At 44.6% G+C, this 27555-nt stretch overlaps 1 protein-coding gene across 1 annotated transcript in view; it reads right to left on the reverse strand.

The window, feature by feature from the left end:
- The window catches only part of PKDCC (protein kinase domain containing, cytoplasmic), a 36822-nt gene that overhangs the window by 7471 nt on the left and 1796 nt on the right, over positions 1-27555 (reverse strand). Inside the window, exons 2-5 of the mRNA XM_054821734.1 lie at positions 14405-14527; positions 10978-11249; positions 7422-7501; positions 6583-6690 (exon numbers count right to left, since the gene is read on the reverse strand). Coding sequence (XP_054677709.1) covers positions 6583-6690; positions 7422-7501; positions 10978-11249; positions 14405-14527 — 583 coding nt within the window. The remainder of the gene's footprint in view (positions 1-6582; positions 6691-7421; positions 7502-10977; positions 11250-14404; positions 14528-27555) is intronic.

A 27555-nucleotide genomic window follows, 5' to 3' on the forward strand; every position in this document is an offset into this window, starting at 1 on the left:
AACTCCACTGGTTTGAAGACAGCCCTAGCTCAGGTTTTTGTCTTGCCAAGACCTGAAACTTGCTTAAATGGAGTCTGTGGAATTTGAAGGCTGATGGCAGTAAATCACATCATAAAAAGGTCAAAGTTCTGGTCGATTTCCAGACTAATGGTGTTTAAAACCAATAAATACTTGCCTAATACTATAAATGCAGCCATAAATTTACACTTTGCGTACATACACATAGCTTGACACAGAGTAAATAAAGTCTATCAAGGCAATGGCAAGGAATAGATCAGAGAAATGCAAGACGCTCCTACCAGTATCACAACGGAAAAAGAATCCTTTTCTCCACCTACCAATTTTGTGAGGATTGAAGCAAATAAATGTAATGCAGTAAGCCTGATCCTGATGTCACTTATGACAGATTTACTCTGGTTTAACACACGGAAGCTGATTTGCTGCTCACAGTTATACAAATAAATCCCTGCTAGGAAACATTTGTGCTGCCCTGTAAACATTTTGAAACTTCAAAATATCTTGCTATGCTGAATCTGGGCAATCCTCAGAAGTTTTGGTTTGCAATATTTTTAATAGTTTTAAAATATTTTTACAAGTTTGCTCTGGTCAATCAAAATATGTTGTTTCAATCAGGCCAAAATCTTCTTACAAGTTTCTTACAGCGCTAGCCAGCCCCCACAGCAGCCACAGTGACTTTCAAACCGAGCACCTTCTCGTGACAGGTAAAAGAGGCATCTTTAAAAGCGACCTGTAGCAGCACTGACCAGGGCAAGTGCTACAAAAGAAAGTCAATGCTTTAAAATCTCCTTTGAAATTTTTTCCATCAAAAATCACCTGTGTTGTCCCAAAGCTGACTACAATCTATAAACATACTCATTTTCACTGGACTAGACTGAATCATATAAATAACTCGGCAAGTATATAATAAACTATGTGAAACCGCCTGTGGTTTCCCCCTTTTAGCTTGTTTGAATCACCCTAAATCTGACTTTAATCAGTCCTAATGACCATTTATTTCAGCCACAGCAGCCAGATTGCACTTTTACTACCAACTACAGCTACTCGTTGGAGATTTGCCCAGTTCTCTTTTCTAGTTATCACCTGCCAATACACCATGGGTCAATGACACAGACACAGTAACGTTCATCCTTGAGAGAGAAGTCCTCCTCTCTCCCTCCATTCTCGAGAGGAACACTGGCAGTCGACTCTGGATTTGCTTTTAATTGCTTTGCTTACAAGTAAGCAGAAAGAGCCTGATCTTGCCAATCTCAGCAAAAAGTGGTATTGAGCGGTGTTTTGCTCTACAAACAGTCCCCACCGATTCCCAGGGAGCTTATGGAGAACAGACTCGGATCCTAAATAGACAATAATACACTTATGGTTTTAGTACGCTTCGTTTTATGCTGAAATTTTCCTCATGCCTCAATACCTCACATTTAAACATGCTTCTGACAACGAGTCTCGCAAAACTATTTTTTGGTATGTCTGTGAAAATGACATGCTAGGCGCGTCCCGCGTCTCTCTGCTTTCAATCATTTCTGACGAATCCCAACTGTTTGGAAGGACAGACAGGCCTGGCAGGACACGGCTTTGCCGTCAGACCGGGAGATAGCCCCGCTTCTCTGGTGAGTATTTCTGTCCTTTGGCTGTTTCCCGCGCGCAGGCTGGAAGCGAAGTAAGGCTTGCCTCTTTTTATATGCTTCCATTGTGCTTACAGTAGAGCCACATTTAAATCGGTATGCAGGCTGTCACCAAAACACAAATAAATAAGGAGAAGAACGACATGTTCCCTCACATTTTATTCCCGCTCACGTGACACAGCTGGAGTGCTTTATCTGCCTCGCGCCCCACGTCCCAGGGCCGCTCACCGGGCACCCGCGGCCACCTCCGCGGTGCACACCGAGGTACTGAGGGCCCCCAGCCCAAACTAGTGCCACAGATGCTTCTAAGCTGCATCTGGCCCACTCGCTCGTAAAAACAACGATGCTGATGATGGACAAGCCAGAAGGTGTCTAGGGCCACACGTGCAGGGTATTTAGGCTTAGAGACAGATGCCTGCGGGATTTGTAAAATACCTCGGTGACTTCTTCAGTGAGCGTTCTTGAAAGGAGCTGAGGGCCTAACCCATCAGCAGAAAGCATTTTGCTGTACGCTGCCAAGTTGGACCTGAAGAAGTTTAGCGACGGCAGAACACACTGCTATTGAACAGGGCGCACGGTTTGCACGACAGTGGGTACACGTGTGAGCAACAACCAACCGGTCGCCATACAGCTACACAGCCCCACTGTACGTCCAGTGCCGTACGGTGCAAAGGAACCTGCTCCTGTACTGCTCTGTGTGCGGGGATCGCCCGGCTGCTGATGGGAAAGCCCTCTGTGCAAGGCAGGGCGCAGAGGGAGACTTTCTGCCCACGCTTGCAGCCCTGTGCACCTTTCCCCCTCAGCCCTGACGTCCCTGGGAAAGAAACACCAACCACCCGAGTGCCAGGTAAAGCAGGAATCTGGGCTGCAGTACGCTCCCGGCTGCGCATTGTGGACTGCCGTAGGATACACAAACTGCCTCAAACAATATTCCAGCAACCTTGCAAAATTTCTCTCTCGCACATACACATGTGCGCAAACACACACAGACATCCCCCTCGATTTCAATAATTCTTGGGTGGATTTACAATTTCCTAAGCAGGTTGCTATAGTGACCCTGCAGAATATTTTTTCAAAACACTGTTGTACTGTAAATGTTTACATACAGCATAATCCTGCCAAATTGTCTTAAGACAAAGGGAAACATGAAGTGTCTTTGCTTTATGTCCAGCCTTCCAGCTTTGTTAGCATTGAGAATGTACTTTCAACTAACAGCAGCAGCTAATTATGCCTTTCCGTGGACTTGCACACCCTCAGGCCTAATAATGGGTCATCTATTAGCTTTAATGAATAACAAAGCTATCGGATTTACTAGTGTTAGCTGATTTCACGCATTTCTGAGTAAATTCTGAGTTAACTGAAGGGCTGGGGCTTAGCTCAAGGGCCAGACACCCAGTTGGTACAAATCAGTGTCACTTGATTGAAGTAATAAAGATGTTGATACTGGGGCAGGACTTTACTGATGAACATCATCAGCTTTTTTTTTTATAGTCTTCTTAATCTGGATAATTAACGGAATGACTTAATCATTTTTAGATAACATATGTCAGAAAAAATACATGGTTCCTGTTTTAATTCACATTCTTCTGGATTCCAGCAAGAGACACCAACAGTCAATGGAATATAAATGTATTTGCTCATGGTGTTGTTTTAAACACTGTAATGTTCCTGTATCAACACGAACAGTAGTGTGATTTATGATTACAGAACACATACATAGCTATCAAATGTCTCCCGCACCTCTACTCTGTTTCTAAGATACTAAAGCAAAGTCCAGAGCATAATATAATTTACAGCACTATAAAATCTTTTACAACTGAAGCACAGTGAAAGCTTAATATCCAAGACCTTCTGTAATATGACTATGTCATCTTGTTAAACTTTATTTATGGGAACACTAGGGTTGACAAGAACTTTCTTCATGTCACTTCCCTACTGATTATCAATATCACCTTTCTCACTTCATGGTGTTCATAGGAGGTCTTCCTTTCAAAAACATAGGTTCAGATAGATAACAGACTGTTTCCTCAAAGTTTATGTTTTAGTTACGGCCTTAGATCACTTGCTCAAGATCATGATCTCTTCTCTCCTAGTATGAATTTACAATGCTCTATCCAAGACAACAGATAATTCAAAGCATTTAGACCAAAGACAAATTCTGAAGCACTGTTATCTGAACCTTCTGTGGTTTCTTTTGAAAAAAAACCAAACCAAAACAAAATCTTGCGATTCTTGGATCTGAATTCTCCTCCAGTTCTGCTTTTAGGATTTCAAAATAGATCATACACCAGAAAGGCCTTATTTTGTCACAACCCTTTAGATGCCAAAGGAGACTGGCATTGTTAATTTTTGCCATTTCTACTGCTTGCGAGGGCAAAAATCTTGGGAGCCAGTCACCTTGTGACATTTCCATCACCTGGAGCAAAACCGATGTGAACTTGTGCCTGCTCGATCTTGGCACAAAGGTGTACAAATGCAAAGCTCTGATTAACTCTGATCTGGCCTGAGAACCAAACCACCATCTCTAGTTTTATCTTAACCTAGCACTGGGTTGGAAAACCCTCTCCTTGAACTTTCATTATGCTGTAGAGCAAGGCAGAAAAGTTTTAAAAAGATCCAACGATCTTAAAAGTATTTTTTCTTTGCTTTCAGAGTGTAACACCGTGTCCTCCTGGACCTCAAACAGGGCCAAAGCAAGACCTCTGCTGACAGCCAGGGCAAGTACCACAGTTGTCCCTTTCCACACCCATCTCCCCCTCCGCCGCCCAGCAGGAGTTACACAAATGATTCGATCTGCTCAGCATTTCAGCCCTGGTTTCGGTGGTCAGGACGCCAGCTCAGCTGGGAACATCCTGCCAGCGGGGAGAGGTTGATCACTCGGACACCAGTCCTTTCCAGCACCGCTGTCACCCTCTCCTGCAACCTCACCATACCACAGGAGAATTTCTCGTTCCGTAATCTCTGCATAATTTCTAATTAATAATTTCTAATTCCACAATTCCTGGACTGAGAATAAATTAATTCTAGCATGGTATTACCAACCAAATACTGGTTGAGGAAGGAATGTGTTCAGAATAAAAGGGATACAAATGACTAAGTAGGTGTATTTTCACCCTCACGATATAACTTCTTCATACTTTTCTGGCAAGGAAAGGGAGCCTTAAAATAGAAATAAATTACAACCCCTTTTCTGTTTGGTTAAAGTAGCCTTAGAACAAACAAGAAACAGGCCTGCACATCTTAAAAGGCATGGCAGCTAAGTCTGAAAATACATCTCATCTAAGTGTAATTTCCACTAAGATCTCCGATTCCTCAGGCTTGCCTTGGTTGAGAACATTTTCCTATCAAGGAATTCAATATTACACTCACGGTCTTTAATATAGACTCGCCAAATATGTTACACAAAGCATTTACGGACTTTCAACATCTTTGCTCACGCTGCAGAGTGCCAAAGTCCATGAGCAGTGTCCTCCTACACAGAACAAGGGCTCCTTGCACAGAAGGGCGTTAGTAACTGTGAACACGGGTAGCAGATTCTGCGTTATATTATCCAGGACTCTATGGAATTAAACTAACACAAAAATGTGTAATTATTACAGTAGCCAAATATACATGGAGCGCTGCTCCGTATTAGTAGAAACCTGCACTGTTACATTTCCTACCGCTGTCCTAAGCTTAAATCTCCAAGATTCTTTACAAACACGACAGCCCTCTAAAATTCAAAACTTCATCTTGTCCTGATACAGCAGTTAAATCTGGAATCAACCAGCATCACAGAAAAACTTCAGCCCTCCTGGCACTTCTTCAACAAAGGACGTGTTTGTACTATTGATTGTACTGCTGAAAATAATTTTGCTGTGTTGACAGGCATCACTCAGCACAGATTGTGATGAAAAGCTGAAAATTAGAAAGTTAAATGAACACCTGCAACAATTTTCCTGCCAATTTTACAACAAAATAAATATTGAATTATTCTGATAAGTGGGTCAAATTCATCCCTGGTGTCATGGCCCTTTGAGGTTAACAGCGCTACGACAGGAATGAATTTGGCTCCTGTGTCTCTTTCACAGAGCAAATGCTTCATTGAACTTTTCAAACCCCCCGTGCCAACATTCATCTTCATTTAGAACCCATCTTTCCCTCTTTACTGAGCTTTTGCAGCAAAGCCATAATTTTCCTATCAACTTGCAGTCAGTTATGTTGACAGTTTGACATGAATATTGTACGTACACAAAAATAATTTGCAAAACAGCTTTTTCAATTGTTAGATTTAACAGTCATTTCCATCACACATAATCTTCTTTGACGTGGGTAATTCCACAAGCTATCCTTCCGGGAAGGATATGCATCCCTCCATATCATAGCAGCTTAAAGAGCATTTTACATACCTGTAGTGCTGCAGAGATTTTATGGAAAAGATACTACTATGCAGCTTCGTGTTCATCCTGTCCTTTTTTTTTTCCTTTTTTATTCTATTAGTAGCAGAAGCTGAGGGACACGTTATTTTTCTCTTGCAAAATTTTATTCTGCCAATCTACAAGTGCTTACGTAGCAAGAAATTCCTGTTAATCCTAGGAAATCCACAGAGGATTACGGCATCTTGATGAGATTGCCCTGGACTCACGTTTGGGGAGGTTCTGATACTCCAACAGCAGATAAGTGTGTGGATGTGATGAAAAACATTTTCCACAAATCTGCTATGAAGAGCAATGCTCCGTTGGATTTCCTTATCCCGATTACAGCCTGCTCACACCTATGGATGTGCAGCTACCTCATTTAGTGAGGAGGGCTTCAGAAGGCTCCCAGGAAGCAAAAAGCAGACAACAGATTACCGCGTGCATGATTTCAAGGGCCGTTGAGCCCTGTTTTCTGCACATTTGCCCTTTCGAATCCCAAAATAAAGACAGTCTCTGATTTTAAGTTTCAAGAAAGATCACTTTACCTGCTTTCGGCATCCGGGTCGTGTTCTGTAGGTACTCTCCACTCTTATAGAGATTCAAAACTCTCTCTAGCTGAGCAGCCGTCTCATCTATTCCCCAGTGAAGTTCTCCTTTAAAAGCAGAGAAAAAGAATGAGTTAGATGAGGAGCAACCTGCACAGGACAACACGAGGTTGCATTCGAATAAAGCCCTAAGCATCAGAGCCCAGCGGTGCCCTGCTCTACAACGGCGCTGTGATGTGGTCATGGAGTCCATGAGTGACTACAAATTGGGTTTCGTACGTGACGTGAGCCAGGCATGTCAAAGGCCGGCTCGTCCAGCTGGGAGCCCCAGGCCTGCGGGCAGGGAACACTGCGGTGAGCTCCCCACCAGCGACAAACTTCAGCCAATACAGGCAACTCCAAAGGCTTTGCTTGTTCATTAGCTGTAGCCCAGCATCATTAAAGTCCCCGCTGAATACACACAGTACAAGGTATAAAACCCCTAGACCAATGCACTGAAAGCCCTCAATTAGATTTACAGGCACATGCAAACTCTTGTCCCAAAGGCACTACACCTTGGTAATTAGTAAAGATCTATGGTAATGTCACTTGCCTCTGGCTTCTGAGGTATAAAAGCACTGCTGCTGCCATTGGCAGTGGGGAAGTATCCTGTTTTATCATTAAAATTCCCCTTGCCAGAGACAGGGGTTCCTCCAGATCCTGCAAGGAATTGCATTCTGATGCAGTTCTCCCCAGTGAACTATTGCACTGAATGGAAGAGCAGCATCCCCACCGTCCCAAACATGATAGTCACACTAAAAAAAGGAAAAACTTGGCATTACCACGTTTACTGCCATTACCTGTTGCGTTGACTATCTTATCCAGTAATGGTCTCAGTGAGGTTGGAGCACTGTGTGGAAGAAGATACGTAAAAAAAAACCTGCAATGGAAAAGTAACCCGTATTAAAAAATTTTACTAAAAGAGTTTAACAAATGTCTGGTAACTACTGAACAACATAAAGAATAAAATTCCTATTGCTTATAAGCCACAGACCTATTCAGGAAATATAATCATATTCTATAGTCAAATAAATATATAGCTGAGACTATTCACGTAGCTGTCTGGCATACCTAGACCACGCTGTTATACACAAGGCTGCCTTGTAACTACGTGTAAATGTTCCATTAATACAGAAATTTGCTGTGAAGCCCCATGGATTGTGACTATTTGCCAGGCTGTCTGTACTTTAACAAACTAAAAGGATGCCATCAACCCCAAAAGTCTTGGGGGCTTTTTTCCAAACCTTGAAAGTGCATAAATGAAATTTCAGCTCGTTTCAAATAATTGACTGTTATTTTCTTTTCCACAGTTTTCTTAGACTTTCAAATGAATGGCCAGGAGAAAGACTTTTTCCTATTAACGCCACTGCCATTCAGAATGTCTTCTCTGTTCTCACCATTTATCTAAATTCAAGATGCATTCATGTAGGTATTCATCGATGGATGTATATTCTCCATTTTAACATTCTTAATTACAAAAGAAAAAAACAATATGCCTTTATCATCACTTAATTTTCATATTGTTCCTTCAAATTTCTACTACTCTGCCAATATTACTACCCACTGTAAACACAGTGTCAGCAACCTAAGATAGAGATGGACAGTTCAGGAATATCATAAATATCAGGTAATGAGCAGAAAAGGAACACAACTGGAAATTGCCCTGCTTTACATCTAACCTGCAAAGTAAATGTTTCTTCATGTACAGAGACCACATTGTCAAAGAGAGACCTCCAGGGACTCACGCTCAGGAGGGAGACTAGCAGACATCTTACATAAGCACAAATTAAAAAATTAAGTGACTATCAATAAAAAGTAAAACAAAAATTGATCATAGACACAGGTATTATTAAGCTGACATATTCCACTTAGACAATGAATATTTCATTGAGATTTTAACTCCCTTTTTCATCCTTTACAAAAATTATATTATCTATTTATAAATAATACTTATAGTATTTATATATTTAAATATAGTTATTAAGCAGGATTATCCCCAGGTAAGTTTTCTTAGCGGTAAGTATGAAATAGCCAATATAAATATACACAGAAATCTAAAGAGCAGCATAACATTTATAAAGAATAATTTGCCTGGTACATTTTACCTTATTTTTCTGCTTAGAGATTATCCATAAGCAGAGTCCGACTGATTGTGAATAGTTCTTTGCAACAATTCAGTAGCTGTCATTTACTTTGCTAAACACTGGAGGGATGGGACTCACGAAGGTTATTGTTTTTCCGTGGCTATATAAATATACGACTTGTTCTAATGCAAACACCCACATGTGAAATTCTGACATGTAGAGACGCTGGCGCCTGCACAACTTAATTGCAGGAACATTTGTTATTCATTGATTCCAGGGCCAGTGGCATCCTTTGTGATCTGCATAACACGGATCGTCAGATCCTTTTACATTTGTTCCTACAGGCTTTTTTTTCCTTTCTTTCTTCTTTTTGAGAACTATCTGCTCTTAATTTAAGAATCGTCAATGATGGAAAATTTGTATCAGCCATTAGTTAATAGTTCAAAATCATCCTTACTTTTAAAACTCTCCAGTGCTTTGAAAATTGTACCTCCAAACATTCGGAGGAAAACCCATAGAGGCACATTTGTAACAGAAGGTAACCATCTGAAAGTCAAGATGGGCCAGTTTTGCACAGTAGAGTTTTTTCCAAAATGTTTTCTCTCCTTTAATTATTTACCTCATAAAGAAACCAGCTAGATAGGCTAATTACGCTTTCAAGGCTAGGGCACGCTGTACTTTAAAATGACAAGGGTTTTATGGATTGTTTGACATATTGCTGCTTTTGGCTTCTACCTAACAGCACCAGCAACCCTTTCCTGAGGGCAATCTCTAACCCTACAGCAACAGAGCGCATCCACGAAAATACAACATTTAGTAGCCGATACCTAACGAACCGAAGATTTAGCCTTCTGAAACAAGCGTGCAGTTTCCTTGCTAATGCCCTAGCACGGGTGGTCGCAGCCTGCTATAGCGTGAATCTGCTTTTGAACAAAACCCCACTGTCTCCATCGAATTAAGCAAAAGGAGGGGCTGAAAACACTGGGGCACTGTGCGCGCGTTACGTGCCGGTGCGCGGTTCGGAGGCAGTATTACGAACTGTAATAGAAAAAGACCGCTTCCCTCGGCGAGACCAGCAACCTGCCGCAAGCCCACCACACCGCAGACGGATCCCCACTCACGACCGAGATGGATGGGTGCCTATTGAAGGCTGCTTAGCCAGAGCAGGAAAACTGTCTTAACCAAAAGCTAGCAAGCTAAGCAGGATCTTTAAGCCGAGCAGATGGAAACGGAAAAATTTGCAGGACACACTAAAAACTGCGCTGCACAACTGCAGATGGCTGTCATGTGGCGCGGCCCATTTCAGTGTGGTCAGCTAATGCAACACACATGCTGGTGAGCGCCCTGGGACCGAAGCAGAAGACTCTCTTTGGAGCAGCCTCTCCTCGCTGTGGTCTGGCAGGCAGTGAATGGCACGATACTTGAAAGGGAAGTCTAAGAAATGAGCACACCATTATGGCATTGCTTTGAGATCCTCCTATCTGGATCAGACAAGGCGGACGCCTGCTCCAGCAGCACCCGTCAGCCGGCTGCATCGGCTGAACACTTTCTCCAGCATGGCTGACTGGTCTGGCGTGGCCGGCCACCTACACGTCCCCCATCACGGGCACAGTGCTGCCACGGTGCGGGAGCAGCACCAGGAGCCAGTCCCCCAGCGCCTGCCCACACAGAGACCAGGGGCTGGGAGGGGAGGGGGGCGAAAGGGAGCACCCCCTTGCTTTCAAAGGTTTGGCATCGTGCCCCAGATCATCAGCAACTGACGGTGCTCTTTGTGGCCCCGCGGCTGCACCGGGGACTGCTGCCACCCTACCGAGGCAGGCTCCGGTGAGGTGGGGAGCATCGAGCTGGAGTGCAGGATGAGAGCTGAGGTCTAACACCGCCTCTGAAGCCAGCCCCTTCCTCAGCCGGCGGTGGAAAACGCATGATGACCCCTCTTAACTCACACCAGCATCTCATCACGGAGCCAAAGGGCCCCCACCTCCCCAGGCACCCCTGCTTCCCTCCTATGAAAATCTCTACTTGTGTGAAGAACTCAGGGGAATGAAACCAACGTAAAATTAGACGAAAAGCGGTGAATCACACTCAAAGTATGCAAAACATTTCCAAAGTTATAAACGCTGTGTTTTCACAAATGAAACAATTATTCATGGCTTCGCTTACTCTTGGGTAACGGTTCTGAGACAATACGTACTCGTTGACGTGAATAACTATCAAGGACGCTGGAGACTTTTTGCCCGCTTTCAATTCTCTTTTGTCTTACCCGACCACGTACCTGTAGGCATTGTAGAGATTCCTCTTTTCGTTCATACTCTGACACCGTCCCTCAACAGAACAGGGCAGGGTGAAGTTCCTGGCAGGGAATTCCATGAAGCAGTCGCTGTTACTGGTGCAAGAGCTCTCCTCGATGCTGGCATCATCCAGATCCGTCACCTTCAGTTCCCCATCCACGATCACAAACTGCCGAGGGCGAAAATCCAGTAACGTCACGGAGCCCAGAGGAGAGTGAGCCAAATAATGCAGAAGTCGAACTAAGCTGAGACATATCTGAAATGCAAAAATGTGGGTACCTTGTGTTATTTTCTCAGTGTAAAGTATATAAATGAAACCACTTTAGCTGAAGATATATTCATAAATATATGACTTAATATAAGCATTATAATTTATCTTCAAAACTGAATGTTGCAACTAAGGTATTTTTCATAGGATTACCATAGTTAACTGTAAAACCCTTAGAGACTTGAAACAAAAATAAGCTTCTTTACCAGTGCTTTCCCACACTATTCCTGAAGCAGGGCTCATGGTTTCTATTCTTACTTTTAATAGAAATAAAAGCATTAACTTTTAATAACACATTACGCACAGGCTTTGACCACGCAGTCTGATTCTGCTCTTTTACAAACTCCAGATCTGGGTGTTTTGGCCGGACCGCCCTGCACCGGTGCCTGGAGCTCCAACTGCAGACGGTGTCTGTATTGCCTCCATACTGACCCCGGCTTTGGACTTGGACTGCTTTTCTACTTTTTTTCCACTGGTTCCTCTTACATTTGCGTCTTTCCAGGGGAGAAGGAAGCAAATTCCCAGAAAGAAGAGCTCCACAGCTTCTCCATAACTCTTCAGTGTACCTCAGGGTAAGCACGTACGTCCGTCTGCCTTGGTGGGTCTACCTTGGTGGACCCTCCCGTGCCACTTTGCGGCTGGGGTGGGAGCTCTGTGCTGATGCTGCACTTTTCAATCGCAGGTTAGAAACCTGAGTGACTGTTACTAGACAGCAAACTCCATGAACGTTGAACTCAGTCCCCTTACCAAAGTACTGTTTTCAATTCAAGCATTCCTTTAGGGTCCGCTACGTAATGTATTAATGCAAATGTAGCATTAATATGAACACAGTTAAATACTGGAATTTTTGTTCTATGCATTAAATTAATAACAGGTCTTATTCAGTCTAGCAAGCTTTTTATCGTTCATATATAATCGTTGTTTTCTCTTAAAATACACTGTTAAGGCCACATGCACTGAAGTAGTCAAATCCAAATTCAATCTCGGAGCATAAACGGTATTCTGAGGGGAGCACCTAAATGCATCCTTCATAAGAAAGCTGATTATGTCTGAGGTTATCTCTCACAAACCCTTCACCCATGGGACATTAGGACTATCTCATGCTTCTATAATCACTCTCCTGCTTGACCGGACTACAACACTGTTGTCCTACTTGCAGGATACCACAGTTCGCATGGAGATGCCCGTAGGTGTGGATGAACACAGGTCTGGTTACAGGACGCCAGACCTGACCATCCCTTCCTCCCTCTGGAAGGACACAGGATTCATGTACGTGCCATCCCGCAATACGCTGTATATAAAAGGCACATCCAGCCCAAACTAACCTATGGTGCAGGCATCTTCAATCGCCCATGAATGCAGAATTTAGCTTGGATAAAAACACAGGTTGTCATCTGGCATTTTTGCCTCTTCTCAAACACCTGCCCCTGCAGTGACAACCTCTGTGACCACCCCTGACGGGCCACTGCCCTGTGTACCTGCTGCCAGGCTGGGACTGCCAGCACCCCTGCACGGCACGCTTGCAGCACACAGATGGAGGCTTCACGTCAAGCTTTGAGCACACAGATGAAGGCTTTGCTCTGAATCACGCACCTCTGCTGAGCGCAGAGGTGCTCATCTGGGGAGCAAGCTCACTGCCGAGTCCTTCAACACAAGGAAATTGTTATTTGTAGGAATAAGGTCAAATATTTACACAGCCGTTTTCAGGACCGGACCACAAACAAGTCTCACATATCAGGTAGGTATGATTTTATTTCCTCCTCCTCTGTGTTAGATGCATCCTAGACAAACTAATGAGCACGACATTATCTAAGACGTCATTACAGCGGTCACAGGAATGTTTCATCTGGAATTCCACCTCTGTGAATCAGCTCAGCACCTTCATCCAATTCTCCCTTTGCAATTGCTCACTCAGAAATATCCATGCTGGAAGGAAACTTCCCTGTTTATTACCCATAATCTAACATATCTCATGGCCATTTACTTCGTACGTAGTTGCTGTCAGTCCATTGTTTGCATTGCCCGGATGAGATGAGCCACAGACAGGTCCTGTATTTTGGGAGCCGTGACGAACACCTCTACCGCTTTTTAAAACCATACTTCTTTCAGGAAAAGGGAGCTGAAGCTTAACGCCAGGAACACACTTGCTCCATCTGTATTAGTAAAATAAACTCTGCCAGGCAGGGAACATTCCTGGGCACAGGAACTTAATCCCACCCGCACGCTTGCTAGCATGGTCTCCGGCACGGGTCTGACCGGGACCAAGGCTGCTCTCCTGCACGGTCCCCAGGCGCGATCCAGAAGGCAGCACAGCCCAGGGACCGCTTCCGATGGGCATCCTGCTTCCGACGGGCATCCTGCGTGCAGCCACCCGGCCTTCAGAGAGCACAAAAATTCAATAGTACAGACGCGGACTGCACCTCCCTGGTTCGTCTCCGAGATCAGTCAGGAGCACTTTTAATTTTCTGGTACAGATGCAGCCATGCGATCCAAAGTGTTTCAGATGAAGACTGCTGCTGCCTTGCAACGCCCTAGGGAATTAACCTCAGCCGACGACACGTCCCAACATACATTGAGCGAGACAGCGCTGTCCTGATCAAAGCATTGCTGCAGTCTGGCTTCATTCTGGACAAATAAATGTGACCTTCGTGCTCCTGGTAAATTGCCAACATGGTGGACAGCCCGGGTTTGAGATTCGTGTACATTTATTTCACTCTTCCCCCAGTAAGAGACGAACAGAGCAGGAAGCAGTAGAAGACAATTATAAAACCAACTTATGATAAGGATCAGGAGAGAAATCTAACATCCTTCTATTGTTTAAATCCCAGTTGCAGAACACAACGCTCAACGCCAAAAATTCTGGGCCTCGAGCTTTAACAAGTAAGAAATGTTAGAAGATATCACATAAAAAGCATATGACCGGCTACAATTAGATAACATCAACAGACAAAATAGCACATTATCTTAAACGCTGCAGAAAGGGAGTGCTAAATGTTGTTTCTAAACCAAGATGTAATCATAAGCAAAGCAAATGTTTAATAAATATGAATTGCACCGCACAGTACATAACCCCTGCTTCATGCCTGATGTTATTTTGTATTCATTGCTCTCCTAAAAGGCCTTTTAAAACAGTTGTTACTCACTCGAAATCTGTCTTCCCAGGAAGTCTGTAAAAGCTGAATCATCTCTAAAGGCGAGCCTAGTTCAGTGATGGTCGTCAGCGTGTCTGGGATGTCATTGCTGTCTTGGTAACAATAGCCATAGAGCTGAAAAAAATCACAACCAGGCAATATCAGTGTAACACGTCTTTGCGTGCTTTTACGTTTCTCTGTGGCTGAGGTGCAAAGTGAGCATTTCTTACAAGGCCCTGAGCTCTACATACTGTATTGCCTTGAAGTGCCCCTCCAATAGCTTTCATATCCTCTCGTGTGAGTGACGCTCCCTTGAAACTCCCAAATTAGCTAGCAGAGTCTCTTGCGAGCATCGCACAGCACAAGGCCAGTGAAGTGCTCCGTGCGTATCCCTCTGTACAGGATCCTACACCAATGAATGTTTAAGAGAAGGGGGGGGGGAAATCAGAATTCTATTGGAGGAAAAGTTGCCCATGCAATCCTTGCCTTTCTGCTTAAAAGACATCACAAAATAGCTTTTAATGACATTTCCCATAGGACTGCTGTTTGTCATTGAGTGGCAATGTGTATTTCGATGACACAGTAGCTTGAAAAACAACTGAAGTGCCAAAACTTATCTTTTCCCAGCCAGAAACTGTCTCTCGCTATACTTGGACTTTTGTGTGCAGTATCGTTAAAGAAGGGCAAATACTCCAAAATATTATCTGCCAGTAGCTTCGTCAATTTAAAAGCATTTAAATGGCAATTTCGGCTATGCTCCAGCTCCTTCTTGTATTTGCTTTCCAAGGACATTTGAATGATTAATTTTCACTTGCACAAATAATTGCACAAGAAGAATATTTAAAGACTGTGGAGAAGCGATGTCTTGCTTTATATGGAGTGGGACAACGTCTGACAGGGCTGGGGGACAGGCTTTTTACAAACTCCCTGCCAAGCTCTGGCAGAGCGGCGGTTAAATGAGCCTGATAAGGATCTGATTGCAACTTTCCAGCCAGAACAGCATGCACATGAAATAAAATTAAATGTAATCTCTGCCCCCAGTCAAATAAACCATACAGTAAAAGGGTCTGTGTGAAAATGTAGCATTCAAAAATGCCCCACTGCTATTCCTCCACTGCCTTGCCCCGAGTAATTTGACTTCTCAAACCTCTTTTAGTTTTAAAAAGCTCAGGGAAGCTGGCGGGGATCTCCTCTGAGCCGAGGGGACTCGGATATGGCCCTGCAGAAGCAGCCAGGCTCACGCAGACCAGAACGGGGACCGACCCTAATTCACCAGGACAGCAGAGCGCCAGGCTGGCGAGTGCCACGGCTGGAGGGAGCGCGGTGAGGCTGAACACGGCCGCTCCGCGCAGATTCCAGTATCGAGCACATCCTTACGCCTTGTGACCCTCCCAGACAGAAAAGCCAAGACCAGGCTAAAGTCAGCAAACACGGGATTTGTTATGAACCGCTCTGCTAGCTCTGACTGTGTTTTTTTAAAGGAAAAAAGGGTGCCAAAAAAATGTAAAAGAAGTAAACAATTTTTCTTTTTGGTGTAAAAATGGCACTGCATTTCAAAACAGCTGCTTAAACACAGACATTAACCTAAACAAAAAAAGAGCTAGATGATTTTATTTTAAAACATGCCAGAAAGATTTTGGCATCAATGCACAACAGAGGTTTGTGATGGATGCCGATATGAGCATTTCAAATAGGAAAACGGACCTTTCTCTTTACTGCCATAACCACGACAAAGGTTGCAACACCAATCATTTCTTAATCTAGAGCCATTCAGAGCAGACTTGGGCTCATTCCTTATCATCTGGTACACCATTTTTGTGCAGCTCATTGACAGGAGTTAAATCTTCGTGTGCTGCAAACTACCTTAGAGGATCGCATTGGCACAATTCTGTCTAAGCCTTCTGAGAAGAGGCTTGAAATGAAATGAAAATATTTAATACAATATATATCGTTTCTCAGAGACAAGCTGGATGCTGCAGTTCTCACGAGGTATTTCACGTCTCCCTTGCGTGAGGGCAGACTAAGGCGGCAGGATGAAGCTGGGTAGGTTTGAAAACCCTCACTTCTGAGTGTCAAAATCTAACATCTGTTTCTGTATCATCTGCAGAGTTCAGCTCTTGTCTTCAGCAGAGTAATACTATCCACTGGGAAAAAAGCCATAAGGGAAATTAGCAAGGAATACAGACTGGGAAACGACAGTATCGCAATAACTGTTGGTTTACAGTAACAATGAATACAAAAAAGCCATCAGTCTTCATTAGTCATTCTCAACGTTTGTGAAAACCATTCCAGGAATAGAAATACGGCAGACAAACAACAATTATATACTCATTTGATTATAAAAACATAATACATACATATCTGTACATGCAAAATATTGAGACATTAGTCTTATTATCTATTTATGTGCATATGAATGCATAAGTAGTAATGAATTACACTACCTATTTGTATCTATTTTATCTCAATCCATGAATGCCAATAGTAATAATAATGATTTAGATTTGTTCTCGGAGAGCTGGAACTTTGCTCGTAAGTAATTCTTCCATTTTAGTATCCAATTTGTACCTTGGCAAAAGTCTTTACTGCCCGAGTATCTGAGTATTTGGTGTATTTTACTATATCAATGCCCATTTAATCATTTCTGTCATTGTGGAAGCTTAAATTACCTGATTCAGTTTTGGTTTCGTATTAAATTGCTCTCTGTTCTCACCAGAAAATTTCCTTGCACGAGTACTGCTGAACTTAATCTTACAAGCTGAAGAACACAATACTGAGCAAGTTAGTGTAGGTCTAACTCAAAAAATATATAATCTAACGTGAGCTCTTTATTGCTTTTACTGAAGCGAAACCTCTCAGATGCAGTGTTATTACATAATTATATAGAGTTATAAAAGCACAGAAGGCCGAGATATAAAGAATTTATTGGGCCGCATTTATATTTTTCTAAATGAACTCCTGAAACTAAATGCAAAAATGCACATGTAATTACATGGCCATATTTGTATGTGCAATTACCATGATTACAAACTGGGCAAGTCCCAACAGCCAGTTAAGCATCTAAAATGGTTACATTCATCCCCTCCTGATGAACCACCACCCAGCATACAGATGTTACAAAATACAGAATATATATAGATGCAAAATATTCCCAGACAGTAATTCTTAGGCGTTTCGTTTAAGAAGCTGACTTATTAAGACACAGAAACAACAAGTACAGAGGTACTACCCAAAATACTTCCCCTCCCCCCCCCCCTCCTTTGTGTTTTTTGTCCAATCCTTTTTAAGGTCTGAAATGAGCAAAATGGTTGGTATTCCCAGACGGTGAAGTAAGAAACAGATAGCTGGATGCATACAATAACAAGAAAAATAACCACACGGGGAAACTGAATATAGCTGGAAGCAAAAGATGAGCCAAAATATCTCCTCTATCTGAAATTCTATTAGGTTGGACATCATTCTCAGCATCGCAAAGCTACACTTCAGATACATTCAAGAGTGATGGTTTTCATACGCCTCTTCAGCATGGTTCCAATTAAATGAATGGAAAGAAATACAATCCCACATCTTTTTGCTATCTCGAGTCACTGCATTTAAATGCCACCCCAATAGATTTTTGTGTAGAATCTAATAGCAAACAGTCACAATATTGGGATGCCTTTCTGTCTGTTTAGAAAAACGTATGCCAGATACAAAATGTTGACCTGTTCTCACATCGTTTGCCGTAATTCATTTCGAGTAGACCTGTTTACCGAATCCTTCCCTCTCCGTTTGGATTTTCTCAGTCATAAAGGCTCGGTCCTTATCTTTATCCACCCAAAAATCCCACTGGCTTCAACAGTTTTTAGGCACGCTGGGCACACAGGCTCAGCTCCTGCAAAAGTTATATCGCTTTGTAGGATCCCATGTCCCTACAGCCGGTCAGTTCACCTCCCTTTACAATTCCCTTTTACTACAAATTATGGGGACAGAGGTGCCCCTTTCAGAGGAGCTGGGGCGGGGAGGGAGGGCGAAAGCAGAGGTCAGCCCCTAAACAAAAGCTGGCAAGCTTACTGAATAAAAACACAAAATAAAGGAGCTTATTAAGCTGTCATCAGCAGGGTAAGTCTGTGCAAACAACGGGCCCTGCTGCATTAGCGTAGGCACCCTAGCTGGATTTTCAGAAAAATAAACGTCAAGCCAGAACCTCCGCCAAAATGTTACATTTCATTTATAGAGGCTGGTTGCTCAGTCGGGAACGGTGGGACCGGCCACCCTCCCCAAGCCAAGCCGGACTCGGCTCTGCCCCGCTGCCGGGCTGCCGCAGAATCGTCGCCCCGGCTTCTGGCGGGCAAAACTCCCCTGTACAGACCATGCGATTTCCCTAAAAATTACAACACGTTGTGAATCTTTTTCTTTGCCTTGCTAGTTTTTAGCCCTTAATGTTCACAATCTTTAGATTTTTCTCTACAACCACAAAAGCTTTTTTCTTTAATGAACATGAGACTTCCATGACTCCAGGAACAGAAACTTCGAGAACACTATTGCTAGCTGCAATATAAGTGACAGGCTCAACTGCATTACACCAGAAGTAATTTCTAGAAACCTAATTCTCTTCTCCTTTAATTTGGATTTGCCCAAACTTACTACAGCAATGCCTAACCGCTGCCCACAATAGAAATGTGCAATTAAAAAAAAATATCACTTTTACGAAGAACAACAGTAGTCAACACTTGCCACAGCCTTTAATTTCAAAAATACACGGACACAGGGTTAGCTAATCAGAACTGGTGGTGTTGAGATTGTATTTTGTAGTGACTTGGTGCCCAGGGAAAATAAAAAACACTGACTGACAGTGTAGCCATTTGATGAGCTATTTGTTTGAGCTGCTACATGTCAAAACCAGAACAGCACATTTTAGAAGCCCTTGCTACTTTATTGTTAGCAAGGTGAAGGTAATATTTTTTATGCAACAAATCCTTGGATTCACCTTTCATTCCCGGAGCACCGGGACGGTCCTTGAGAGAGCAGGAACATACAGCACTGCCTGATACAGCTGTGATTTACCTGCACGTGATTTAAGACGTTTATGTCACTCTAAGATCTAGTCATCCCTCGGGTTTTAAATATTTCCCTTCATTGCCGATGGTATATAAATATATAAATATACACACAAGCACATATATATGTCCTATATGTCCATATAATATATGTCTATACCTGTGTATATATACATATGTGCATATGTGTGTTTCTATATATAACTTATAGACATAATATTTGCATCTATATTTTAATGTTTTATATATAACTATATATTAAAATATTTTTATACATTGCCACACCTAGTCAGCCCAAAAGCATTTGCAAACCTGTAACGTACATCTCCCTGGAAAAAAGATGGGTTCCCTGAAAGGCCTAAACTTAATAAAGATTGATCAAACATCAGCCTTCCTGCTACAGGATATACAGAGATGACTCATGAGAAGTGAATTGATTTTCCTCACTGAAATCTAGCAATCAAGCCCTGCCAAGCGCTGAGCTTCACTGGAAAAAGACTTTCACACAGGGCATCCCCAGCACCACGCCAGAACCTTTCAAGAGCGGGACCGAAACTGTGCGCTGAAAGCTGTACGGCAGGATTTCCTCTGCTGCTGGGTACTGCAACCGACAGCAAGCCGTGGGTAATTCAAATACTAAGCTCTACATTCACAGGTCTGCCGAGGCTTTTATTTATAAATGTATTATTATGATTAGCACTAAACTTCAGAAGAGCAAGAAGGTACAAGAATCTCATACCTGGCACGGTTACTAAACATGCAAGTTCATTAATAGAAAAACTGGAATGTGTTATTTGGAAACACACACGTATGTATATCTAACCATATCTGTCTGTCTATCCACAGAGATCCACAGATATCTCCATATATTTTACATATATGTGTGTGTATACATACCCATATATACCTGCTGTTCTGACACATATTACGTTGGCTGTAATCTTATGGTTTAGTAACGTTATCTCCCTTTTACTCTCCCTGCTTTCCTCAGACTCTGAAGTGGAAAATTCTTCTACTAAAAACATTTACAGCACTGTGAATTTGCATTGCACTGCACAAGCTCAAGGCCCAACCCTGCAAATATTTAGTCACACAAGTAGCCTGCTCTTGTAAAGCCTTCCAGTGGAGACAAATAGATCACTCATACAACCATGATTTCAATGGAAATGGGCTGATATCACTGGAGGCGCAGTTCATTATCTTGTAAATAGCCAGACCAGAAGCTCCCCTGACCTCCATCCACAGGACTGCATTCAGCTCCACCACACCGCCAGATTAACCCTTCGTTACGACGTGATTTTGCACTACAAAACTATCAAACGACCTCTGTGCATTGCACGTTCGGAAAAGCTTGACTTGGATTCATTAGACCCATCTCTATAATTCTTATTTCTCAGGTATCTGAGCCATGTCACCGTGTACTTTATCATGGTGAGCTTTAAATAAGCTTGGAGTCTATCTGCCGCTACACAGTCCAAGAAAAAAGCAACTCTTTCCAAACTATGTTGTTCCAAATTGGCCTAAAACAATATAAAACATCCATGTTTGGTGTCTACTACCTAAACTGAGTGGTTCAGCTGAGTGTGACAAAAAATAACAACTCCTTTAAAATTAGTCTAGAGTCAATATTAGTATTAGCATAGTGCCTGTGAGAACTAGTTCTTGTCAAGTTTTTCATGGCCATCACAGAAATGAAAAATTGCAATGGGAGTTAGATGCCACAAAGCACCAATCTGAACCATCAGATGACTGTGTTGGCACAAAAATCCATGAAAAAGTCCTTTAAAAAAAAACCAGCTTGTATATCTGACACAGACACTTCATAAATCAGGACTGCAACCCTTCTAAGCATGGGCCAGCTCACGCCTGAGTCCACCAACGCTCTGTGTCTGTGCGGCGAGTAGAGGGCCAGAGGAGCGGAGCTCTGCCAGCCCTGGTGAGCCCTTCCGGGACAGAACAGAAGAGAACACAACTATTTCAGTTGGAAGGGACCTACAACGATCATCTAGTCCAACTGCCTGACCACTTCAGGGCTGACCCAGAAGTTAAATCATGTTATTAAGGGCATTGTCCAAATGCCTCTTCAACTTTGACAGGCTCCAGGCATCGACCACCTCTCCAGGAAGCCTGTTCCAGTGTTTGACCACCCTCTTGGTAAAGAAATGCTTCCTCATGTCCAGTCTGAACCTCCCCTGGCCCAGCTTTGAACCGTTCCCAAGCATCCTGTCACTGGATACCAGGGAGAAGAGGTTTACCTAGCTACCCCACGCTTGGGGGAATGAAAAGAGAAGCTCTAAAACCCACGTGCTGTCCCTTGCAATTCTGCCCTGGTCATAACTAATTTCTGGGCCAGGATATTCACAGGGTGGAGTGGCCTTGTTCACTCAATGTCGCTCCTTATGAACGAAGGAGAGCAGCAAGGGAGAACTTGATCGTGCCCACAGCGTCCCGTGGTGACCACTGATCTCCCCAAGCTGCTGTGCAGAAGGAGCAGTGCTGGGCTCCCCTGAAGGAAACTGGATGACATTACAAGTCATCAGCTCCCATAAAGGAGGCAGAAATTCAAACCAGAGTCTTCTGGAATGATTTACATGGCACATAAAACTGAGAAGCAATCATAGAAATCATTCAACAAATGATTGGGATTAGTTTTATGAATGCTGCTTTCAAAAGGACGATGTAGCTCTTTTAACTTATGTGATGGCACGTGCCTTATGGAAAGCTGTTCCTGCCAACGGCTTTGCGAGTTGAACGCCCTCTGCCATCCCATGCAACTCAATGGGAAAAAAGGTTATTTGGCGAGTTCAGCATCAAGACGTACAGCTTGCCTTCCAGTGACACGAACGGTTAGAGTTGGTTTGCAATTGTATCAGCTCTGCGCTTCCAGCAGCTCTGGAGTTCTTGTTAACAGATCCTTTCTTCACTCTTAAAAGTGCAGGATAACATCTGGGCCTTTTGGGAAGCAGTCTTGCAATAAAGAAGCACTTTGTGTAATTCTTCTTTCCTCGCCAAACCGCATCTGTCTGCTCCCTCTGCCCTTCTCCACTCCACCCCGAGCTCCTTGGGGCTGTGGGGACATCTGTTAGCAGCAGCGAGCTGTCTCCACCAAGCCATCAGTAGGTGGCACTGCCTGCTTTTTTTCTCTCCACCCACGGAAATGTCCAGTGCTGACACCCTATACCGACCACCACTAACAATTCTGACGGATGCCCAAGTGCCTTAGACGCCTTGTGTCCTGCAAGGTGCACCTACGGCAATGTCAAGCAGTAGAGTGACTGGGACAAAGAAGCAGTTCCATCTCTGCTTGCCAGGCAGCGGTGGTGGCAGCTTTACTGGAGGAATGAGGTGGCAAGCTAGCAGTGTGAACCTCTCCTGCCACCTCATCAGGATTTGGCAGGTTCATCTGCCTGGGACCTGATGTTCCTCTGATCCTAACGCCAGTGAAACAAAAGGTGTCAGCCTGGTCTTGCACCGTGTGTGGTGGCCTCATTCATCTTCAGCCAACCTGTCCCAAGAAGCTCAACTGAGCCACTTTAAAAAAGCATTAGAAAAAATTCCCAGTCTGAACCAACCCTCCTACTTGGCAGCAATCCCCTACGGATGACCGCGTGTGCAGCGCATGGTCAGACCCCAGCCAGCCCCAGCCTGGAAGGTTAATTCTCATTAGGTGCTTGGTTTTGAAAGGTTTGCTCCCCAGAACTGTGAACTTCTGCTGCCCCATCCAAAATTCAGAATGACAAATTCTCCATGTAGTCACCCACCAGCTAGTATCAGCAATCCCTAGCTGTTCCCAAAGCTGTCATGGTCAAACTCCAGCCAACTGCAGATCAAGGCTTGTTGCTGGGAATCCTGCACCATTGCCACCACAAAGGGCATTCAATGCCCACCCGCTGGCAACAGGGAAAAGATCCCTGAGTAGCTGTTTCCACCACGGCTTGATCTCCCCTTCCCCCTTCCTTTCTGCGAAAACAACAGTGGATTCATGCAGGAAGGATGGGGAAGGACCAGACCTTCAAGAGTCCATAGGCTCCCTATGCAAATGTATTTCCACTGGAAATTAATTGTATATTGACTTTCTTCAGACTTGGAAAGACTATTTCCACTTGGAATAAGCAAACCGTATACAAAGCTTTACTATTTTAATTGTCACATTAAAACTAAAACTGCCTTATGCTGCTGGCTATGCATATGTATAGGGAAGCCATCAGGGTAAAATGTCTGCTAATTATCACATGTAAAGAAAAGAAAATCTTATTTAAACATAGGTATTTAAAAATATCATGACCGGCTAGCACATCTTAAGTCTACTGAACTTGTCAACAGCAAGTGATGTATTATTTTCAGCACTATTTTATTCAAGAATTTTCTAAGCGATAAATATTCTCACCATAATCATGACCATTTAAAACAAATCAATAAAAAAAAAATATACCAGTGCTGACTGAACCAATCCATACAGAAACTGCTTTGACATCATAACTTGGATAGTGATTTTTTTTGCTGTTGATGCCATCCCAGTATTTCATCTGCATGTTTTAACTTTACACTAAAGCTAAAGAAGCCAAATGAAATGGCCTTGTCCGGGCAGTGAGCAAACCACTGGGTCTGTTAGCAGCTGGTGTCTTCCACTGGCTTCAGACAAAGCCAAGCCTTTTCCTTGAGCTTTTGTGTTTGTTTTTAAGAAAGCGGTAGCTCCTTCTTAAATGAATCATTGTGAACTCACACTAGAAGTGCTGATAAATAGCTGTCACAGAAATAAGCTTGCACTTTTCTAAACATCTGCAGTTTCAAACCTTCCCTCCCCTCTCTTCGGTTTCAGCAAGGCAGAGGAAGAAAGAATTCCTCCAAAGAACCGCTTATGCCCATGAATGGCAACACCCCTAATTCTGATACTCCAGGGCTATAATTACATTATTACAGTAAATCAAACATTGCCTTTGTGTCTTTACAATCGCGCTCATTGTTTGAAATTAACTGCAAATGGTTTGATTTTCTTTTCTTCCTCAAATACGGGCAGGGAGGAATTAAAGCACACTAAATCATCTTCCCCACTAAAATGCAAGGAAAGCCAGGATTCAGACAGCAGCATTTGAACTTTGCAAGAAAAGAAACCGCAGCACGGAGGGAAAGGAAAAGATCAGGCACCGCATTTGACACAGAGCGACTGCAAAGCAATTAGCGGGCCACTAAATCCTCTGTTACAATAAATCAGTGACCCAGTTCCCCCCCTCTTCCCCAGTGCCCTTCATTATAGAATCAACTTTAATGAACCACCCCTCTCTTCCCCACTCCAAACCAAATATATTTCCACTGCAGACTGCACCTGCCCTTCCCTGCGGCCCAGGGAGCCTCCGGCAGCCCGGGCGAGCAGCAAGGGGGGCGGCGGGGGGGGGGGGGGCACCCCAGACTGCGGGGGGAAGGGGGGCGATGGCCCAGCGCTAGCACTGCGGCGGGCATACAAGTGATGGGCAGAGCATCACGGAGGGAAATAAAAATAAGAAGGCAAGCTGCCTTCGCCTCAGCGTTGGCTAATGCGGAACTACTCTCCCTCTTGCCGGTTTTCCATGTTTCTTTTGATAGATTTGATTCGCCACATCTGCTGGAGCCGACACATCTGGCTCCTTCCCCAGGCGGAGGGCACGGTGGATATGTCAACATGTTGTCTGAAGGCAGTGGTACTTTCTGGAAAGAACTCTTTTCCCCTCTATCATATATTGTACAATAATCGAGTCTTTTAAAAGGATGGCTTAAAAAAAAAAAAAAGCTGATTTTGACAAGAGACAGGCCAGAATGGGAACTGCTGAGACAGTAAAGAACAAGCCTGTTATCTTACAAACTACACTTCAGGCTGTCAGCTGCCAGAGATTTACAGGAAAAAAACCCTTCCTAGGACTGAACCTACACGGAATTTTATTTCCAGCAAAAGAAACTCACGAACGCATTCACCCCGAATAGCCCCTGACCGGGGCCGGGGATGCTCCGGAGGGGCCGGGCGCAGAGGAGGACGAGGCAGCCCGGGGAAGGGCGGCTGTTGCTCCGCTGCCCACGGCGACCCAGCGGCGTCCGTGGATGGGTCCGCGGGTGCCGAACCCGCTTCCCCGCCCCGCGGCGTGGGGAGGGGGAGGAAGACCTCCCGTTTGCCTCAAGCCAGCCCCGGATCGTCTCCAGCTCCCGGCGGGCGGCTGCGGGGATCCCGCCGGCTCCAGCCGCGGTGGCAGCGCGGGAGGGTGCTGGCTCCCGCCGCGGCGTGGGGGGGACAGCTTCGCCCGCCTCCGTGCCCAAAATCCTCCCGGTTGCCCCCTTCCTGCCCCGAGCCGGGGCTGCTGCAGGCTGCCCGCCAACCCCTCCCCCGGCACGGCAGGGTGGCAGGAGGGTGGCACGTCCTTCGGGCTATTTATAGCAGCCGGCTCGTATTTGGGAGCCGCCGGGAGGAGGTAAGGAGCAAAAAAAAAAAAAAAAAAAAAAAGAAAGAGGTAAGGAGGAAAGCAGAAAAGGTCCCGGCCTTTGCTGGCCCAGTAGACGCTGTGCGGTGCCTGTGGCATCCGCAGGCAGTACGGGTCCTAGTGCTCCAGTGGAAGCTGAAGCGCCTGTCAAAAGCCAGAAGAGGGGAGGAGATTTTGCACTGCTTTCTGTCCCTCGGCCGCAAACCCTGGACAGTGATTTCCAAGCCCTGGGCCGGCTTCCGCTGAAAACAAGCTAAAAATCAGTCTTGAGGTCGGTAGATCCTATCGCCTTTGAGATTTTAACAGAGACATAATCAAGACATTTCACGTTGCTCGCTGGTGCCCATTTTCTGCATCGGTTTCACGACTCTGGCCTGACACCAGAGACCTATTTCTGGCGCTCACGGCTGCCCCAACCATGCCTAGATAAAGCCCATCGGGTCGATTTTTACAGTCTCCTTTCAAGGTAACGTCTTATCAAACGTTTATCCCTCATTTACGCCGCAGTAACCTCGCCCCGTGCGTCCCTAGAATGAAATACGTTAAACGGAAAGGTGGGTGATGTAGTCAGGGCTCCTCTGATCTCAGCCAGGCAGCTCTGCCAGGGGCTGATGGAGACGGAGGACAGACAAAAGGAAACGCGATGACAAAATCGGAACGAAACTGAAAACATGTTTCTGATTTAAGTGTAACCTATTTTTAAATTGGGTGGCATGTAAATATGAAGCCCTAATTAACAGGCGGGATTTTTGCCCGTGAGAGCATTTTCCCAGCGCGGAGGCTGGGCGTGTTTCTCCTCCCGGCGCTTGTGGAAGCGCCTGCTCATCCTCCAGCTGCTCCAGCCCCAGCCCTCCTCGCCAAGGGACACCCCACACCTCGCCTTCGCTTCCCCCTCCAGAGTCCACCTGACATCGCGAAACGGAGGAGTGAATTACTGCGGCTCCTCTGAGGTTTGCTGCAGAGGCAGCGGTGCTCCACGCAGCTTCAGCAGCGCTGCCAGCCCGCTGCCGGGGGTCCCCCTGCCCGCACACGCGGGAACACCGCGGCTTCTGCTCGGGACCCTTCACAGACAACGCAGCCCCCTTCCATTTTGTGAGGAGGATTAATCCAAACTAATGCCGAATTAATCTCTCCAGAGCAGAGAACTACCCACGAGTAACATGGGGAAGAAACACTAGCGCCCACCAAACTCAACCTGGCCAGCTCCCTTCCACTGAGCAAGAAAAACAGCCTCGGGGGGGGAAAAAAAATCCTCTCCGCGTTTACAACTGTAGGGTGTATTTGCTGCTGTCAACTCAATCAGTAACGATGGCTGCACCCCAGCACGGGTTCTCCAACAAGAATTCATCACAGCAGCAGAGGGGCAAGTAACATCCTTACTAGGAGCACAGCTCTGTGTAGCTTGCTAGATGCTGTTCTCCTTGTGTATTATAGTTAGACCCAGCACCACGGAGGAAAGAATATGGAAATAGGAAGGAAGGAAGGAAGGAAGGAAGGAAGGAAGGAAGGAAGGAAGGAATTTTAATATCTATTTTCTTGTGGATAAATCATGACTACCCTTTCTTTGAACAGCATATGAAACTCGAGAGCTTTGATCCCTGGGATCTGAAGTTCTCGTGGGGGAGCTGGTACTCCTGCTGCTGCTGCTGCTGAAGAAACACAAAACTCCTTTACTCGATTC

This window comes from Grus americana, chromosome 3 (assembly GCF_028858705.1).
Source record: "Grus americana isolate bGruAme1 chromosome 3, bGruAme1.mat, whole genome shotgun sequence".
NCBI classification, from domain to species: domain Eukaryota; kingdom Metazoa; phylum Chordata; class Aves; order Gruiformes; family Gruidae; genus Grus; species Grus americana.